Raw genomic sequence first — 22736 nt, 5'->3', positions numbered from 1 at the left:
AACTGGGGGAATCACTGCTCACCTAGAGGAAGCACCCCAATATATCACCAATATAACAGGGGGAATCACCCCTCATCTAGAGGAAGCACCCCAATATATCACCAATATAACTGGGGGAATCACTGCTCACCTAGAGGAAGCACCCCAATATATCACCAATATAACTGGGGGAATCACCCCTCACCTAGAGGAAGCACCCCAATATATCACCAATATAACTGGGGGAATCACCCCTCATCTAGAGGAAGCACCCCAATATATCACTAATATAACTGGGGGAATCACCCCTCACCTAGAGGAAGCACCCCAATATATCACCAATATAACTGGGGGAATCACCCCTCACCTAGAGGAAGCACCCCAATATATCACTAATATAACTGGGGGAATCACCCCTCATCTAGAGGAAGCACCCCAATATATCACCAATATAACTGGGGGAATCACCCCTCACCTAGAGGAAGCACCCCAATATATCACCAATATAACTGGGGGAATCACTGCTCATCTAGAGGAAGCACCCCAATATATCACCAATATAACTGGGGAATCACTGCTCAACTAGAGGAAGCACCCCAATATATCACCAATATAACTGGGGAATCACTGCTCAACTAGAGGAAGCACCCCAATATATCACCAATATAACTGGGGGAATCACCCCTCATCTAGAGGAAGCACCCCAATATATCACCAATATAACTGGGGGAATCACCCCTTATCTAGAGGAAGCACCCCAATATATCACCAATATAACTGGGGAATCACTGCTCAACTAGAGGAAGCACCCCAATATATCACCAATATAACTGGGGGAATCACCCCTCAACTAGAGGAAGCACCCCAATATATCACCAATATAACTGGGGGAATCACCCCTCATCTAGAGGAAGCACCCCAATATATCACCAATATAACTGGGGGAATCACTGCTCATCTAGAGGAAGCAAACCAATATATCACCAATATAACTGGGGGAATCACCCCTCATCTACAGGAAGCACCCCAATATATCACCAATATAACTAGGGGAATCACCCCTCATCTAGAGGAAGCACCCCAATATATCACCAATAAAACTGGGGGAATCACCCCTCATCTAGAGGAAGCACCCCAATATATCACCAATATAACTAGGGGAATCACCCCTCATCTAGAGGAAGCACCCCAATATATCACCAATAAAACTGGGGGAATCACCCCTCATCTAGAGGAAGCACCCCAATATATCACCAATAAAACTGGGGGAATCACCCCTCACCTAGAGGAAGCACCCCAATATATCACCAATATAACTGAGGGAATCACCCCTCACCAAGAGGAAGCACCCCAATATATCACCAATATAACTGGGGGAATCACCCCTCACCTAGAGGAAGCACCCCAATATATCACCAATATAACTGGGGAATCACTGCTCACCTAGAGGAAGCACCCCAATATATCACCAATATAACTGGGGGAATCACCCCTCAACTAGAGGAAGCACCCCAATATATCACCAATATAACTGGGGGAATCACCCCTCAACTAGAGGAAGCACCCCAATATATCACCAATATAACTGGGGGAATCACCCCTCACCTAGAGGAAGCACCCCAATATATCACCAATATAACTGGGGGAATCACTGCTCACCTAGAGGAAGCACCCCAATATATCACCAATATAACTGGGGGAATCACCCCTCACCTAGAGGAAGCACCCCAATATATCACCAATATAACTGGGGGAATCACTGCTCAACTAGAGGAAGCACCCCAATATATCACCAATATAACTGGGGGAATCACCCCTCATCTAGAGGAAGCACCCCAATATATCACTAATATAACTGGGGGAATCACCCCTCATCTAGAGGAAGCACCCCAATATATCACCAATATAACTGGGGGAATCACCCCTCATCTAGAGGAAGCACCCCAATATATCACCAATATAACTGGGGGAATCACCCCTCATCTATCACCAATATAACTGGGGTGAATCACTGCTCAACTAGAGGAAGCACCCCAATATATCACCAATATAACTGGGGGAATCACTGCTCACCTAGAGGAAGCACCCCAATATATCACCAATATAACTGGGGGAATCACTGCATAACTAGAGGAAGCACCCCAATATATCACCAATATAACTGGGGGAATCACTGCTCACCTAGAGGAAGCACCCCAATATATCACCAATATAACTGGGGGAATCACCCCTCATCTAGAGGAAGCACCCCAATATATCACCAATATAACTGGGGGAATCACCCCTTATCTAGAGGAAGCACCCCAATATATCACCAATATAACTGGGGAATCACTGCTCAACTAGAGGAAGCACCCCAATATATCACCAATATAACTGGGGGAATCACCCCTCATCTAGAGGAAGCACCCCAATATATCACCAATATAACTGGGGGAATCACTGCTCATCTAGAGGAAGCACCCCAATATATCACCAATATAACTGGGGGAATCACTGCTCAACTAGAGGAAGCACCCCAATATATCACCAATATAACTGGGGGGAATCACCCCTCATCTAGAGGAAGCACCCCAATATATCACCAATATAACTGGGGGGAATCACCCCTCATCTAGAGGAAGCACCCCAATATATCACCAATATAACTGGGGAATCACTGCTTAACTAGAGGAAGCACCCCAATATATCACCAATATAACTGAGGGAATCACCCCTCACCAAGAGGAAGCACCCCAATATATCACCAATATAACTGGGGGAATCACCCCTCACCTAGAGGAAGCACCCCAATATATCACCAATATAACTGGGGAATCACTGCTCAACTAGAGGAAGCACCCCAATATATCACCAATATAACTGGGGGAATCACCCCTCACCTAGAGGAAGCACCCCAATATATCACCAATATAACTGGGGGAATCACCCCTCACCTAGAGGAAGCACCCCAATATATCACCAATATAACTGGGGAATCACCCCTCATCTAGAGGAAGCACCCCAATATATCACCAATATAACTGGGGGAATCACCCCTCATCTAGAGGAAGCACCCCAAAATATCACCAATATAACTGGGGGAATCACCCCTCATCTAGAGGAAGCACCCCAATATATCACCAATATAACTGGGGGAATCACTGCTCATCTAGAGGAAGCACCCCAATATATCACCAATATAACTGGGGGAATCACTGCTCAACTAGAGGAAGCACCCCAATATATCACCAATATAACTGGGGGGAATCACCCCTCATCTAGAGGAAGCACCCCAATATATCACCAATATAACTGGGGAATCACTGCTTAACTAGAGGAAGCACCCCAATATATCACCAATATAACTGAGGGAATCACCCCTCACCAAGAGGAAGCACCCCAATATATCACCAATATAACTGGGGGAATCACCCCTTACCTAGAGGAAGCACCCCAATATATCACCAATATAACTGGGGAATCACTGCTCAACTAGAGGAAGCACCCCAATATATCACCAATATAACTGGGGAATCACTGCTCAACTAGAGGAAGCACCCCAATATATCACCAATATAACTGGGGGAATCACCCCTCACCTAGAGGAAGCACCCCAATATATCACCAATATAACTGGGGGAATCACTGCTCAACTAGAGGAAGCACCCCAATATATCACCAATATAACTGGGGGAATCACCCCTCACCTAGAGGAAGCACCCCAATATATCACCAATATAACTGGGGGAATCACTGCTCACCTAGAGGAAGCACCCCAATATATCACCAATATAACTGGGGGAATCACCCCTCATCTAGAGGAAGCACCCCAATATATCACCAATATAACTGGGGGAATCACTGCTCATCTAGAGGAAGCACCCCAATATATCACCAATATAACTGGGGGAATCACTGCTCAACTAGAGGAAGCACCCCAATATATCACCAATATAACTGGGGGGAATCACCCCTCATCTAGAGGAAGCACCCCAATATATCACCAATATAACTGGGGGGAATCACCCCTCATCTAGAGGAAGCACCCCAATATATCACCAATATAACTGGGGAATCACTGCTTAACTAGAGGAAGCACCCCAATATATCACCAATATAACTGAGGGAATCACCCCTCACCAAGAGGAAGCACCCCAATATATCACCAATATAACTGGGGGAATCACCCCTCACCTAGAGGAAGCACCCCAATATATCACCAATATAACTGGGGAATCACTGCTCAACTAGAGGAAGCACCCCAATATATCACCAATATAACTGGGGAATCACTGCTCAACTAGAGGAAGCACCCCAATATATCACCAATATAACTGGGGGAATCACCCCTCACCTAGAGGAAGCACCCCAATATATCACCAATATAACTGGGGGAATCACTGCTCAACTAGAGGAAGCACCCCAATATATCACCAATATAACTGGGGAAATCACCCCTCACCTAGAGGAAGCACCCCAATATATTACCAATATAACTGGGGGAATCACTGCTCAACTAGAGGAAGCACCCCAATATATCACCAATATAACTGGAGGAATCACTCCTCAACTAGAGGAAGCACCCTAATATATCATCAATATAACTGGGGAAATCACCCCTCACCTAGAGGAAGCACCCCAATATATCACCAATATAACTGGGGGAATCACTGCTCAACTAGAGGAAGTACCTCAATATATCACCAATATAACTGGGGGAATCACTCCTCAACTAGAGGAAGCACCCCAATATACCACCAATATAACTGGGGAATCACTGCTCACCTAGAGGAAGCACCCCAATATATCACCAATATAACTGGGGGAATCACTCCTCACCTAGAGGAAGCACCCCAATATATCACCAATATAACTGGGGGAATCACCCCTCACCTAGAGGAAGCACCCCAATATATCACTAATATAACTGGGGGAATCACCCCTCATCTAGAGGAAGCACCCCAATATATCACCAATATAACTGGGGGAATCACTGCTCACCTAGAGGAAGCACCCCAATATATCACCAATATAACAGGGGGAATCACCCCTCATCTAGAGGAAGCACCCCAATATATCACCAATATAACTGGGGGAATCACTGCTCACCTAGAGGAAGCACCCCAATATATCACCAATATAACTGGGGGAATCACCCCTCACCTAGAGGAAGCACCCCAATATATCACCAATATAACTGGGGGAATCACCCCTCATCTAGAGGAAGCACCCCAATATATCACTAATATAACTGGGGGAATCACCCCTCACCTAGAGGAAACACCCCAATATATCACCAATATAACTGGGGGAATCACCCCTCACCTAGAGGAAGCACCCCAATATATCACCAATATAACTGGGGGAATCACTGCTCAACTAGAGGAAGCACCCCAATATATCACCAATATAACTGGGGGAATCACTCCTCAACTAGAGGAAGCACCCCAATATATCACCAATATAACTGGGGGAATCACTGCTCACCTAGAGGAAGCACCCCAATATATCACCAATATAACTGGGGGAATCACCCCTCACCTAGAGGAAGCACCCCAATATATCACCAATATAACTGGGGGAATCACTGCTCAACTAGAGGAAGCACCCCAATATATCACCAATATAACTGGGGAAATCACTCCTCAACTAGAGGAAGCACCCCAATATATCACCAATATAACTGGGGGAATCACCCCTCATCTAGAGGAAGCACCCCAATATATCACCAATATAACTGGGGAAATCACTGCTCATCTAGAGGAAGCACCCCAATATATCACCAATATAACTGGGGGAATCACCCCTCACCTAGAGGAAGCACCCCAATATATCACCAATATAACTGGGGGAATCACCCCTCACCTAGAGGAAGCACCCCAATATATCACCAATATAACTGGGGGAATCACTGCTCAACTAGAGGAAGCACCCCAATATATCACTAATATAACTGGGGGAATCACTCCTCACCTAGAGGAAGCACCCCAATATATCACCAATATAACTGGGGGAATCACTCCTCACCTAGAGGAAACACCCCAATATATCACCAATATAACTGGGGGAATCACTGCTCACCTAGAGGAAGCACCCCAATATATCACCAATATAACTGGGGGAATCACCCCTCATCTAGAGGAAGCACCCCAATATATCACCAATATAACTGGGGGAATCACTGCTCATCTAGAGGAAGCACCCCAATATATCACCAATATAACTGGGGGAATCACTGCTCAACTAGAGGAAGCACCCCAATATATCACCAATATAACTGGGGGGAATCACCCCTCATCTAGAGGAAGCACCCCAATATATCACCAATATAACTGGGGGGAATCACCCCTCATCTAGAGGAAGCACCCCAATATATCACCAATATAACTGGGGAATCACTGCTTAACTAGAGGAAGCACCCCAATATATCACCAATATAACTGAGGGAATCACCCCTCACCAAGAGGAAGCACCCCAATATATCACCAATATAACTGGGGGAATCACCCCTCACCTAGAGGAAGCACCCCAATATATCACCAATATAACTGGGGAATCACTGCTCAACTAGAGGAAGCACCCCAATATATCACCAATATAACTGGGGAATCACTGCTCAACTAGAGGAAGCACCCCAATATATCACCAATATAACTGGGGGAATCACCCCTCACCTAGAGGAAGCACCCCAATATATCACCAATATAACTGGGGGAATCACTGCTCAACTAGAGGAAGCACCCCAATATATCACCAATATAACTGGGGGAATCACCCCTCACCTAGAGGAAGCACCCCAATATATTACCAATATAACTGGGGGAATCACTGCTCAACTAGAGGAAGCACCCCAATATATCACCAATATAACTGGGGGAATCACTCCTCAACTAGAGGAAGCACCCCAATATATCATCAATATAACTGGGGGAATCACCCCTCACCTAGAGGAAGCACCCCAATATATCACCAATATAACTGAGGGAATCACCCCTCACCAAGAGGAAGCACCCCAATATATCACCAATATAACTGGGGGAATCACCCCTCACCTAGAGGAAGCACCCCAATATATCACCAATATAACTGGGGAATCACTGCTCACCTAGAGGAAGCACCCCAATATATCACCAATATAACTGGGGGAATCACCCCTCAACTAGAGGAAGCACCCCAATATATCACCAATATAACTGGGGGAATCACCCCTCAACTAGAGGAAGCACCCCAATATATCACCAATATAACTGGGGGAATCACCCCTCACCTAGAGGAAGCACCCCAATATATCACCAATATAACTGGGGGAATCACTGCTCACCTAGAGGAAGCACCCCAATATATCACCAATATAACTGGGGGAATCACCCCTCACCTAGAGGAAGCACCCCAATATATCACCAATATAACTGGGGGAATCACTGCTCAACTAGAGGAAGCACCCCAATATATCACCAATATAACTGGGGGAATCACCCCTCATCTAGAGGAAGCACCCCAATATATCACTAATATAACTGGGGGAATCACCCCTCATCTAGAGGAAGCACCCCAATATATCACCAATATAACTGGGGGAATCACCCCTCATCTAGAGGAAGCACCCCAATATATCACCAATATAACTGGGGGAATCACCCCTCATCTATCACCAATATAACTGGGGTGAATCACTGCTCAACTAGAGGAAGCACCCCAATATATCACCAATATAACTGGGGGAATCACTGCTCACCTAGAGGAAGCACCCCAATATATCACCAATATAACTGGGGGAATCACTGCATAACTAGAGGAAGCACCCCAATATATCACCAATATAACTGGGGGAATCACTGCTCACCTAGAGGAAGCACCCCAATATATCACCAATATAACTGGGGGAATCACCCCTCATCTAGAGGAAGCACCCCAATATATCACCAATATAACTGGGGGAATCACCCCTTATCTAGAGGAAGCACCCCAATATATCACCAATATAACTGGGGAATCACTGCTCAACTAGAGGAAGCACCCCAATATATCACCAATATAACTGGGGGAATCACCCCTCATCTAGAGGAAGCACCCCAATATATCACCAATATAACTGGGGGAATCACTGCTCATCTAGAGGAAGCACCCCAATATATCACCAATATAACTGGGGGAATCACTGCTCAACTAGAGGAAGCACCCCAATATATCACCAATATAACTGGGGGGAATCACCCCTCATCTAGAGGAAGCACCCCAATATATCACCAATATAACTGGGGGGAATCACCCCTCATCTAGAGGAAGCACCCCAATATATCACCAATATAACTGGGGAATCACTGCTTAACTAGAGGAAGCACCCCAATATATCACCAATATAACTGAGGGAATCACCCCTCACCAAGAGGAAGCACCCCAATATATCACCAATATAACTGGGGGAATCACCCCTCACCTAGAGGAAGCACCCCAATATATCACCAATATAACTGGGGAATCACTGCTCAACTAGAGGAAGCACCCCAATATATCACCAATATAACTGGGGGAATCACCCCTCACCTAGAGGAAGCACCCCAATATATCACCAATATAACTGGGGGAATCACCCCTCACCTAGAGGAAGCACCCCAATATATCACCAATATAACTGGGGAATCACCCCTCATCTAGAGGAAGCACCCCAATATATCACCAATATAACTGGGGGAATCACCCCTCATCTAGAGGAAGCACCCCAAAATATCACCAATATAACTGGGGGAATCACCCCTCATCTAGAGGAAGCACCCCAATATATCACCAATATAACTGGGGGAATCACTGCTCATCTAGAGGAAGCACCCCAATATATCACCAATATAACTGGGGGAATCACTGCTCAACTAGAGGAAGCACCCCAATATATCACCAATATAACTGGGGGGAATCACCCCTCATCTAGAGGAAGCACCCCAATATATCACCAATATAACTGGGGAATCACTGCTTAACTAGAGGAAGCACCCCAATATATCACCAATATAACTGAGGGAATCACCCCTCACCAAGAGGAAGCACCCCAATATATCACCAATATAACTGGGGGAATCACCCCTTACCTAGAGGAAGCACCCCAATATATCACCAATATAACTGGGGAATCACTGCTCAACTAGAGGAAGCACCCCAATATATCACCAATATAACTGGGGAATCACTGCTCAACTAGAGGAAGCACCCCAATATATCACCAATATAACTGGGGGAATCACCCCTCACCTAGAGGAAGCACCCCAATATATCACCAATATAACTGGGGGAATCACTGCTCAACTAGAGGAAGCACCCCAATATATCACCAATATAACTGGGGGAATCACCCCTCACCTAGAGGAAGCACCCCAATATATCACCAATATAACTGGGGGAATCACTGCTCACCTAGAGGAAGCACCCCAATATATCACCAATATAACTGGGGGAATCACCCCTCATCTAGAGGAAGCACCCCAATATATCACCAATATAACTGGGGGAATCACTGCTCATCTAGAGGAAGCACCCCAATATATCACCAATATAACTGGGGGAATCACTGCTCAACTAGAGGAAGCACCCCAATATATCACCAATATAACTGGGGGGAATCACCCCTCATCTAGAGGAAGCACCCCAATATATCACCAATATAACTGGGGGGAATCACCCCTCATCTAGAGGAAGCACCCCAATATATCACCAATATAACTGGGGAATCACTGCTTAACTAGAGGAAGCACCCCAATATATCACCAATATAACTGAGGGAATCACCCCTCACCAAGAGGAAGCACCCCAATATATCACCAATATAACTGGGGGAATCACCCCTCACCTAGAGGAAGCACCCCAATATATCACCAATATAACTGGGGAATCACTGCTCAACTAGAGGAAGCACCCCAATATATCACCAATATAACTGGGGAATCACTGCTCAACTAGAGGAAGCACCCCAATATATCACCAATATAACTGGGGGAATCACCCCTCACCTAGAGGAAGCACCCCAATATATCACCAATATAACTGGGGGAATCACTGCTCAACTAGAGGAAGCACCCCAATATATCACCAATATAACTGGGGAAATCACCCCTCACCTAGAGGAAGCACCCCAATATATTACCAATATAACTGGGGGAATCACTGCTCAACTAGAGGAAGCACCCCAATATATCACCAATATAACTGGAGGAATCACTCCTCAACTAGAGGAAGCACCCTAATATATCATCAATATAACTGGGGAAATCACCCCTCACCTAGAGGAAGCACCCCAATATATCACCAATATAACTGGGGGAATCACTGCTCAACTAGAGGAAGTACCTCAATATATCACCAATATAACTGGGGGAATCACTCCTCAACTAGAGGAAGCACCCCAATATACCACCAATATAACTGGGGAATCACTGCTCACCTAGAGGAAGCACCCCAATATATCACCAATATAACTGGGGGAATCACTCCTCACCTAGAGGAAGCACCCCAATATATCACCAATATAACTGGGGGAATCACCCCTCACCTAGAGGAAGCACCCCAATATATCACTAATATAACTGGGGGAATCACCCCTCATCTAGAGGAAGCACCCCAATATATCACCAATATAACTGGGGGAATCACTGCTCACCTAGAGGAAGCACCCCAATATATCACCAATATAACAGGGGGAATCACCCCTCATCTAGAGGAAGCACCCCAATATATCACCAATATAACTGGGGGAATCACTGCTCACCTAGAGGAAGCACCCCAATATATCACCAATATAACTGGGGGAATCACCCCTCACCTAGAGGAAGCACCCCAATATATCACCAATATAACTGGGGGAATCACCCCTCATCTAGAGGAAGCACCCCAATATATCACTAATATAACTGGGGGAATCACCCCTCACCTAGAGGAAACACCCCAATATATCACCAATATAACTGGGGGAATCACCCCTCACCTAGAGGAAGCACCCCAATATATCACCAATATAACTGGGGGAATCACTGCTCAACTAGAGGAAGCACCCCAATATATCACCAATATAACTGGGGGAATCACTCCTCAACTAGAGGAAGCACCCCAATATATCACCAATATAACTGGGGGAATCACTGCTCACCTAGAGGAAGCACCCCAATATATCACCAATATAACTGGGGGAATCACCCCTCACCTAGAGGAAGCACCCCAATATATCACCAATATAACTGGGGGAATCACTGCTCAACTAGAGGAAGCACCCCAATATATCACCAATATAACTGGGGAAATCACTCCTCAACTAGAGGAAGCACCCCAATATATCACCAATATAACTGGGGGAATCACCCCTCATCTAGAGGAAGCACCCCAATATATCACCAATATAACTGGGGAAATCACTGCTCATCTAGAGGAAGCACCCCAATATATCACCAATATAACTGGGGGAATCACCCCTCACCTAGAGGAAGCACCCCAATATATCACCAATATAACTGGGGGAATCACCCCTCACCTAGAGGAAGCACCCCAATATATCACCAATATAACTGGGGGAATCACTGCTCAACTAGAGGAAGCACCCCAATATATCACTAATATAACTGGGGGAATCACTCCTCACCTAGAGGAAGCACCCCAATATATCACCAATATAACTGGGGGAATCACTCCTCACCTAGAGGAAACACCCCAATATATCACCAATATAACTGGGGGAATCACTGCTCACCTAGAGGAAGCACCCCAATATATCACCAATATAACTGGGGGAATCACCCCTCATCTAGAGGAAGCACCCCAATATATCACCAATATAACTGGGGGAATCACTGCTCATCTAGAGGAAGCACCCCAATATATCACCAATATAACTGGGGGAATCACTGCTCAACTAGAGGAAGCACCCCAATATATCACCAATATAACTGGGGGGAATCACCCCTCATCTAGAGGAAGCACCCCAATATATCACCAATATAACTGGGGGGAATCACCCCTCATCTAGAGGAAGCACCCCAATATATCACCAATATAACTGGGGAATCACTGCTTAACTAGAGGAAGCACCCCAATATATCACCAATATAACTGAGGGAATCACCCCTCACCAAGAGGAAGCACCCCAATATATCACCAATATAACTGGGGGAATCACCCCTCACCTAGAGGAAGCACCCCAATATATCACCAATATAACTGGGGAATCACTGCTCAACTAGAGGAAGCACCCCAATATATCACCAATATAACTGGGGAATCACTGCTCAACTAGAGGAAGCACCCCAATATATCACCAATATAACTGGGGGAATCACCCCTCACCTAGAGGAAGCACCCCAATATATCACCAATATAACTGGGGGAATCACTGCTCAACTAGAGGAAGCACCCCAATATATCACCAATATAACTGGGGGAATCACCCCTCACCTAGAGGAAGCACCCCAATATATTACCAATATAACTGGGGGAATCACTGCTCAACTAGAGGAAGCACCCCAATATATCACCAATATAACTGGGGGAATCACTCCTCAACTAGAGGAAGCACCCCAATATATCATCAATATAACTGGGGGAATCACTGCTCACCTAGAGGAAGCACCCCAATATATCACCAATATAACTGGAGGAATCACTCCTCAACTAGAGGAAGCACCCTAATATATCATCAATATAACTGGGGAAATCACCCCTCACCTAGAGGAAGCACCCCAATATATCACCAATATAACTGGGGGAATCACTGCTCAACTAGAGGAAGTACCCCAATATATCACCAATATAACTGGGGGAATCACTCCTCAACTAGAGGAAGCACCCCAATATACCACCAATATAACTGGGGAATCACTGCTCACCTAGAGGAAGCACCCCAATATATCACCAATATAACTGGGGGAATCACTCCTCACCTAGAGGAAGCACCCCAATATATCACCAATATAACTGGGGGAATCACCCCTCACCTAGAGGAAGCACCCCAATATATCACCAATATAACTGGGGGAATCACCCCTCACCTAGAGGAAGCACCCCAATATATCACCAATATAACTGGGGGAATCACCCCTCACCTAGAGGAAGTACCCCAATATATCACCAATATAACTGGGGGAATCACCCCTTATCTAGAGGAAGTACCCCAATATATCACCAATATAACTGGGGAATCACTGCTCACCTAGAGGAAGCACCCCAATATATCACCAATATAACTGGGGGAATCACCCCTAACCTAGAGGAAGTACCCCAATATATCACCAATATAACTGGGGGAATCACCCCTTATCTAGAGGAAGTACCCCAATATATCACCAATATAACTGGGGGAATCACCCCTCACCTAGAGGAAGTACCTCAATATATCACCAATATAACTGGGGGAATCACCCCTCACCTAGAGGAAGTACCCCAATATATCACCAATATAACTGGGGGAATCACCCCTCATCTAGAGGAAGCACCCCAATATATCACCAATATAACTGGGGGAATCACCCCTTATCTAGAGGAAGTACCCCTATATATCACCAATATAACCTCTACTACAGTTACATAGAGAGTGTATACTCACAGACACCTTTACTACAGTTACACACTGAGTACATACTCAGACATACAGTTACATACTGAGTACTTACGCTCCATTCATCATTTCTTCCATCCACACTGAGGGGCTCTGGACTGAGGAACGCTGTACTTTCTGAGTACTGAACGGACTGTCAGTATATCTGCCTTAAAGTGACCATCAGTGACTGCCGTATATCTCCATATTATGTACAGTACTGTTAGTCTGTCTCAATAAACCATCTTTTACCACAACGCACCCTCATTCTTCCCGCTAGTGTATTCCTAACACCGACATAGATAAATTGTCACTCACCGGACTGTGAGTGCTACTTCTGGTGTGTTTAGGAACCGTGGCCGTCCACCATCCTGAGGGTCTGCGCATGTGCAGCCCTTCCAAACCTTCAGTACCTGTTGCTTTTAGTTAATTGGCTGATCAGGCAACACTCCCTATTTAAAACACCTGTGGTCAATACCTCCTTGCCTGATCTTGGAGTCTCATTCCCCATGAGCCTCTGAAGGTGTTCCTGTGTTTCCTCGTGTATTCAGCTCCTGCTGATTCCTGTTGTTCGTTTGTGGTTTCCAGACCACTTCAACTCTCCTGTGTTTCATCGTGACTGCACCAGCTGATTCCTATCCGCTGCCTCCGTCTATCTACAATATCCTGCTTATCTCAACTTTCCCGTGTTTCATTGTGACTGCACCAGCTGATTCCTATCCGCTGCCTCCGTCTATCTACAATATCCTGCTTATCTCAACTTTCCCGTGTTTCATTGTGACTGCACCAGCTGATTCCTATCCGCTGCCTCCGTGTATCTACAGTATCCTGCTTATCTCAACTCTCCCGTGTTTCATCGTGACTGCACCAGCTGATTCCTATCCGCTGCCTCCGTGTATCTACAGTATCCTGCTCACCTCAACTCTCCCGTGTTTCATCGTGACTACACCAGCTGATTCCTATCCGCTGTCTCCGTGTATCTGCAGTGTTCCCGCTTGTGTCATCTCGCCTGTCTGCATCGGATCAACGCTCCGCTGCTTCCATCTCAGCTAGACCATCTCTACTCTCCTGTGTTCTCCAGGTGTCCAGTTCTATATACTACTGCTTCCTGAGTATTGTGTCCATCCCTGCTGGTCTACCTACCGTGCGCTGCACCTACTTGGTTACCGCTTCCACCCTCCTGGGACTTCGCATCCTGCCGGCCTCCAGCCGTTCAGGTATCTCTGCACTCCTGTCTGACAGCCTGCTCTTCTGAACCACAGTATGCATACTTATCATTGACTGTGCTGGTGTATTGCATATCTAGCTGGACTGAGTTGTTCTCCTCCGGAGTTTCCTATCCACTGAGACTATTGCCATCATTTGACTGTGTTACCTTTTAGCCTGGATAGTTCTTGTGACTTTGTATATTTGTGCAGTGCTGCTCAGTTATTATTATTTTGTGCATATCATCGTGGGATCAAGTTCAGTGTGCCCGTGTATACTCTGCATTGCATTTATCTCCCCGTGCTTCTCCTCACATATATATCTCAGTGGTACAACTTGCTAGAGGCAGACCACTGTTCCCTGTTTCCTGAGTCACCAGTTTCCAGTATCCTTTCACATAGCAGTGGTACAACTTGCTAACGCAGACCACTGACTCCCCGGATACCTTCACCCGGATTCCATTCCTTCACCCAGACAGTGGTACAACTTGCTACCCGCAGACCACTGACTCCCCGGATACCTTCACCTGGATTCCATTCCTTCACCCAGACAGCGGTACAACTTGCTAAACGCAGACCGCTGACTTCCTGGATACCTTCACCTGGATTCCATTCCCTCACCTAGACAGCGGTACAACTTGCTAACGCAGACCACTGACTACCCGGATACCTTCACCTGGATTCCATTCCCTCACCCAGACAGCGGTACAACTTGCTAAACGCAGACCGCTGACTCTCATCACCTCCTCGTTGCTGCTGGACATTCCTCCTCACTATAGCAGTGGTATAACTTGCTACCCGCAGACCACTGACTTCCCTCACGTTTCCTTGTCCATCCAGTTCCTCGTGTACAGTTATCTATATATTACCAGTGCTGCTAGTCATAGACTTTCCACGAGCATTCTCTTACCATCTGCTGTCTCCTGTTCCGTGATCACCCCGCTACCAGAGTACCATATTACCACCTATACTGCTCTGGTAAATCCATCATCTGGTGATACCTGGGTAAAGACTCTTAGTGCCCGTGACATAAATGATACTCACCAAATCCTCTGACAAATTCCCATCATCCTCTAGAATCTGGAACAATTCTCCCTCAGCATATTCTGTGACCACGACCACCTGTAGGGAGAAGCCACAATGAGACAGTAAGACTGCCGGAGCCCAGAGCAGAGCAATGCCATTATCACAGGCCGCACAGGGCCATTATCACATCTCTCGGATGGTTTACCCACATGAAATAAAGACCGTCCCAAGATCCCCGCACACTGGGTCATTTAAGACATTAAGGCTAATTATAAAGTGGCAGGAGGGTGCAGAATGATGTGACATTTACACAGCTCTCCACAAAGCAAAGCGCATTTCTGTTGTTCTCTCTCTTAGGAGATGACCAGTAGGTACACAACATGACTTGTTGGGTGGACCATCGAGGCACAGTAACCCGGCTAATTGATGTAACATAGCCTTGGTCCAATCACTAACAGCAGCAGGTGACGGCGACGGCACCTACACAGAGCAGTGTGTGACGGCTGGGGAACCTACACAGATCAGCGGGCGACGGCACCTACACAGAGCAGTGTGCGACGGCTGGGGCACCCACACAGATCAGCGGGCGACAGCTGGAGCACCTACACAGAGCAGCGGGAGACGGCAGCGGCACCTAAACAGAGCAGCGGGCGACAGCTGGAGCACCTACACAGAGCAGCGGGAGACGGCAGCGGCACCTAAACAGAGCAGTGTGGGACGGCAGCGGCACCTAAACAGAGCAGTGTGGGACGGCTGGGGTATCCACAAAGAGCAGCGGGCGACGGCTGGGGCACCTAGACAGATCAGCGGGCAGGGGGCACCTACACAGAGCAGCGGGCCACGGCACCCACACAGAGCAGCGGGCGACGGCACCCACACAGAGCAGCGGGCGACGGCTGGGGCACCCACACAGAGCAGCGGGCGACGGCTGGGGCACCCACACAGAGCAGCGGGCGACGGCGGGGGCACTTACACAGAGCAGCGGGCGACGGCGGGGGCACCTACACAGAGCAGCGGGCGACGGCGGGGGCACCTACACAGATCAGCGGGCGACGGCTGGGGCACCCACACAGAGCAGTGGGCGACGGCTGGGGCACCCACACAGAGCAGTGGGCGATGGCTGGGGCACCCACACAGAGCAGCGGGTGACGGCGGGGGCACCCACACAGAGCAGCGGGTGACGGCGGGGGCACCCACACAGAGCAGCGGGCGACGGCACCCACACAGAGCAGCGGGCGACGGCTGGGGCACCCACACAGAGCAGCGGGCGACGGCGGGGGCACCCACACAGAGCAGCGGGCGACGGCGGGGGCACCTACACAGAGCAGCGGGCGACGGCGGGGGCACCTACACAGATCAGCGGGCGACGGCTGGGGCACCCACACAGAGCAGTGGGCGACGGCTGGGGCACCCACACAGAGCAGTGGGCGATGGCTGGGGCACCCACACAGAGCAGCGGGTGACGGCGGGGGCACCCACACAGAGCAGCGGGCGACGGCGGGGGCACCTACACAGAGCAGCGGATTGGGGGCACGTACATGATGGCTGTCTCTTACCTCCTTCTCCGTCTCACAGCTGTCTAACATGCGCACAATATTTGGATGACGCAAATCTCTCATAATCTGAATCTCTCGCTTTAACCCTTTCAGTTCTTTCTCTGAACGTCCCACTTTAGGGATGAACTTCAGGGCAACAATCTGCAGAATGAGGAAAACATCAGAAATAAATAGAATTATTGCATCTGTCTCCAAGAAACAGTGGTCATCCCAGATCTCCCCATCCCCAGCTCTAGGGTTTGACAGCGGCTCAGATGTCACCGCTATGGAGACGTAATGTCACAATTATCTGAGAAACTACAAGATTTGAATTCATTCTATAGAAATCCTCCCAGTTTAAGAATGAGCAGAGTTCTCCCTAGTGCTCTCCCTCTGCCGGGATTAAAAAGCAGCCTGTGGGGGTAGCTGTAATACTTTGTAATAATAATGAGAAATGTTGTAGGTTATTGCCCACACCTGCCAGGACTGGTCAGACTGGCGGTCAGTGGTCTAACACACACTGCTGGCTGTAGTGCTCACATAGTGCCTGTTCTAATAGGAGATACAATGGTTTATTCTATTATAATAGGACTCCAAGAGCTGGGTGGAGCACCTGGGAAATAGGTGCTGGGGAGAACACTGATGAGTAATCCCAAGCGGTATTATACTGGGATCCCAATGCCAGTATTATCAATGCCCAGAGCATACGTTACCTCTAAATTCTCCCCAAGTATTATACATTACTATATATAGGGGAGGATACATGAGGCAGTTACCCGTCTGTGCATGTAAATGCACTGAGACGTTACCTCCCCAGGGTGTTACCTACTCCCCCGGTGTTACAAATTATTACTGTGATTGGATCACTTATAAATAACTTATGGTATAAATATATTTAAAGGAAATAGCGCAGGGCGCTTATTTATATAATTGCAATTGTACTTATTTTTTATATTGTGGGTATGTTGGCAAGAGATATCTTTATTTGTGAGACCAGGGGAAGAAATTTGTTTATTTCATCTTTGCTAGAGGAAATGCATTATATATCTGATACAATAAGTCTTTTTGGAGGAAGTCTTTTGTGTATCATGATGTGGGGAAATGGCTTGTTTGGGGTTTTGCACCTTTCTCTGGGAATGTGTATTCTGTGACTGTCTGAAGAAAAGACCCATGTTAATCTCATGTTAATTAGACATTTTGATGTGTGAGGGTCTAGCACCTGAAGGCACAGGAAGGCTTAATTAGACTGCTGTTAGATTTCCTGTGTCCAAGATAAGATGCAGGAAATCACAGCAAGTTTTAGGATATCACAAATAAGTGTAAATATTGTTAGCTTTGCATTGCACTTAAATCCAAATTGCATCATGATTCTAAAAATAGCTCAGACCTCAGGGGCTTACCCTTAGAGGCTATGTTCAAATCTGTATAAAAATCACTGTCCTGTATTGAAAATTGCTCTTCATGTTCCATCTGACCTGCTTCCCGATGCCTTGAACAAGGGTGAGCAAATAAACATCACTTGCTTCAAAGACCTGCTTGGAAACTTCTCTATCCCGGTCACCTACATATTAGACCCAAAATCTAATCTGTTCCCGGCTGTTTCTAAGGTTTGGACCCAGCTTTCCGGTACCACCGCTCTGCCCGCTACCCAGAAGCTCTGGCCAGTGTGATAGGCCAGGGGGGGGGGGGGGGTATCCATCCACAGCACCCTGATCTATAGGAAGAGGTCAGGAGTACCAGCCCAGGTTCACCAGTAACGGCATAGGCAAACCGAGGGGGGGGGGGGTTCCTAGTGCCTGGAAACCCCCCTCTAAGCCAGGGGCACCGTATAATTGAGGTGGCTGGACCCTGCTCCCGCTTCACACAGCTCTGCTTGAAAAGGGAGAGCTGTGTGCACCTAACAGTAGTGCACACAGCATTGCCTATGTCTATTATAGGGATGGGAAAAGTTGGAGAGCAGCCAAGCACTGTCGAAAATTATAGCCACGTCCCCACGCATGTTGGTCACGCCCACTGGTGGCGTGGTGTGGAAACCCCCTCTACAAATCCTGCGTTTGCCCCTGAACGGGGTACACTCGCAGCGTCAGTTACCAAGAAGAAACCCGATACTGGATGCCGGTAAAGAAGTCCAGAGGTGGCAGCATTTGTAAGCCCCTCCTACTGCGGTTAGAGGGCGCATTTGGGATAACAAAATGGAACTGCGGCAAAGTAAGCCCAGCCGGTTCCCAGCAACAACAGACGGTGGCACAGGCGGTCCAGCCTGTCACTATTACTATACATAGGGGAGGAAACGGGGCAGTTACCTCTCCATAGCATTATCTTCTCCCCAGGTATTACACATTATTACTATATATGGGGGAGGATACAGGGGGCAGTTACCTCTCCATAGCATTATCTTCTCCCCAGGTATTACACATTATTACTATATATGGGGAGGATACAGGGGGCAGTTACCTCTCCATAGCATTATCTTCTCCCCAGGTATTACACATTATTACTATACATAGGGGAGGATACAGGGGCAGTTACCTCTCCATAGCATTATCTACTCCCCAGGTATTACACATTATTACTATATATGGGGGAGGATACAGGGGGCAGTTACCTCTCCATAGCATTATCTTCTCCCCAGGTATTACACATTATTACTATATATGGGGGAGGATACAGGGGGCAGTTACCTCTCCATAGCATTATCTTCTCCCCAGGTATTACACATTATTACTATATATGGGGGAGGATACAGGGGGCAGTTACCTCTCCATAGCATTATCTACTCCCAGGTATTACACATTATTACTATACATAGGGGAGGAAACGGGGCAGTTAGCTCTCCATAGCATTATCTACTCCCCAGGTATTACACATTATTACTATATATGGGGGAGGATACAGGGGGCAGTTACCTCTCCATAGCATTATCTTCTCCCCAGGTATTACACATTATTACTATATATGGGGAGGATACAGGGGGCAGTTACCTCTCCATAGCAATTATCTACTCCCCAGGTATTACACATTATTACTATATATGGGGGAGGATACAGGGGGCAGTTACCTCTCCATAGCATTATCTACTCCCCAGGTATTACACATTATTACTATATATGGGGGAGGATACAGGGGGCAGTTACCTCTCCATAGCATTATCTTCTCCCCAGGTATTACACATTATTACTATATATGGGGGAGGATACAGGGGGCAGTTACCTCTCCATAGCATTATCTTCTCCCCAGGTATTACACATTATTACTATACATAGGGGAGGATACAGGGGGCAGTTACCTCTCCATAGCATTATCTACTCCCCAGGTATTACACATTATTACTATATATGGGGGAGGATACAGGGGGCAGTTACCTCTCCATAGCATTATCTTCTCCCCAGGTATTACACATTATTACTATACATAGGGGAGGATACAGGGGCAGTTACCTCTCCATAGCATTATCTACTCCCAGGTATTACACATTATTACTATATATGGGGGAGGATACAGGGGGCAGTTACCTCTCCATAGCATTATCTACTCCCCAGGTATTACACATTAGTTACTATATATGGGGGAGGATACAGGGGGCAGTTACCTCTCATAGCATTATCTTCTCCCCAGGTATTACACATTATTACTATATATGGGGGAGGATACAGGGGCAGTTACCTCTCCATAGCATTATCTTCTCCCCAGGTATTACACATTATTACTATATATGGGGGAGGATACAGGGGGCAGTTACCTCTCCATAGCATTATCTTCTCCCCAGGTATTACACATTATTACTATATATGGGGGAGGATACAGGGGGCAGTTACCTCTCCATAGCATTATCTTCTCCCCAGGTATTACACATTATTACTATATATGGGGGAGGATACAGGGGGCAGTTACCTCTCCATAGCATTATCTTCTCCCCAGGTATTACACATTATTACTATACATGGGGGAGGGATACAGGGGGGCAGTTACCTCTCCATAGCATTATCTACTCCCCAGGTATTACACATTATTACTATACATAGGGGAGGATACAGGGGGCAGTTACCTCTCCATAGCATTATCTACTCCCCAGGTATTACACATTATTACTATACATAGGGGAGGAAACGGGGCAGTTACCTCTCCATAGCATTATCTACTCCCCAGGTATTACACATTATTACTATATATGGGGGAGGATACAGGGGGCAGTTACCTCTCCATAGCATTATCTACTCCCCAGGTATTACACATTATTACTATATATGGGGGAGGATACAGGGGGCAGTTACCTCTCCATAGCATTATCTTCTCCCCAGGTATTACACATTATTACTATATATGGGGGAGGATACAGGGGGCAGTTACCTCTCCATAGCATTATCTTCTCCCCAGGTATTACACATTATTACTATATATGGGGGAGGATACAGGGGGCAGTTACCTCTCCATAGCATTATCTTCTCCCCAGGTATTACACATTATTACTATATATGGGGGAGGATACAGGGGCAGTTACCTCTCCATAGCATTATCTTCTCCCCAGGTATTACACATTATTACTATATATGGGGGAGGATACAGGGGCAGTTACCTCTCCATAGCATTATCTTCTCCCCAGGTATTACACATTATTACTATACATGGGGGAGGATACAGGGGGCAGTTACCTCTCCATAGCATTATCTACTCCCAGGTATTACACATTATTACTATACATAGGGGAGGATACAGGGGGCAGTTACCTCTCCATAGCATTATCTACTCCCCAGGTATTACACATTATTACTATACATAGGGGAGGAAACGGGGCAGTTACCTCTCCATAGCATTATCTACTCCCCAGGTATTACACATTATTACTATATATGGGGAGGATACAGGGGGCAGTTACCTCTCCATAGCATTATCTACTCCCAGGTATTACACATTATTACTATATATGGGGGAGGATACAGGGGGCAGTTACCTCTCCATAGCATTATCTTCTCCCCAGGTATTACACATTATTACTATATATGGGGAGGGGAGGATACAGGGGGCAGTTACCTCTCCACAGCATTATCTACTCCCCAGGTATTACACATTATTACTATATATGGGGGAGGATACAGGGGGCAGTTACCTCTCCATAGCATTATCTACTCCCCAGGTATTACACATTATTACTATATATGGGGGAGGATACAGGGGGCAGTTACCTCTCCATAGCATTATCTACTCCCCAGGTATTACACATTATTACTATATATGGGGGAGGATACAGGGGGCAGTTACCTCTCCATAGCATTATCTTCTCCCCAGGTATTACACATTATTACTATACATAGGGGAGGATACAGGGGGCAGTTACCTCTCCACTTAATTTTCTTCTTCCCTTATAGACTCTCCCAAATGAACCTTCTCCAATCAGATCCAGAACATGATATTTCTCCATCCTGGGAAAAATATATCAGATAAAAAGAA

General features: G+C 46.7%; 1 protein-coding gene across 1 annotated transcript in view; it reads right to left on the bottom strand.

Moving 5' to 3' along the window:
- STK36 (serine/threonine kinase 36) overlaps nt 1-22736 on the bottom strand; it is an 80968-nt gene that overhangs the window by 57913 nt on the left and 319 nt on the right. Inside the window, 3 exon segments of the mRNA XM_075178704.1 lie at nt 15775-15852; nt 17313-17453; nt 22624-22708. Of these exon segments, the coding sequence (XP_075034805.1) occupies nt 15775-15852; nt 17313-17453; nt 22624-22707 (303 nt within the window). The 5' untranslated portion in view covers nt 22708.

Source organism: Mixophyes fleayi, chromosome 7 (genome assembly GCF_038048845.1).
Source record: "Mixophyes fleayi isolate aMixFle1 chromosome 7, aMixFle1.hap1, whole genome shotgun sequence".
NCBI lineage: Eukaryota > Metazoa > Chordata > Amphibia > Anura > Limnodynastidae > Mixophyes > Mixophyes fleayi.
Note: the sequence above shows the minus strand (reverse complement) of the source record. Positions and strands in the feature narration are given on the sequence as shown.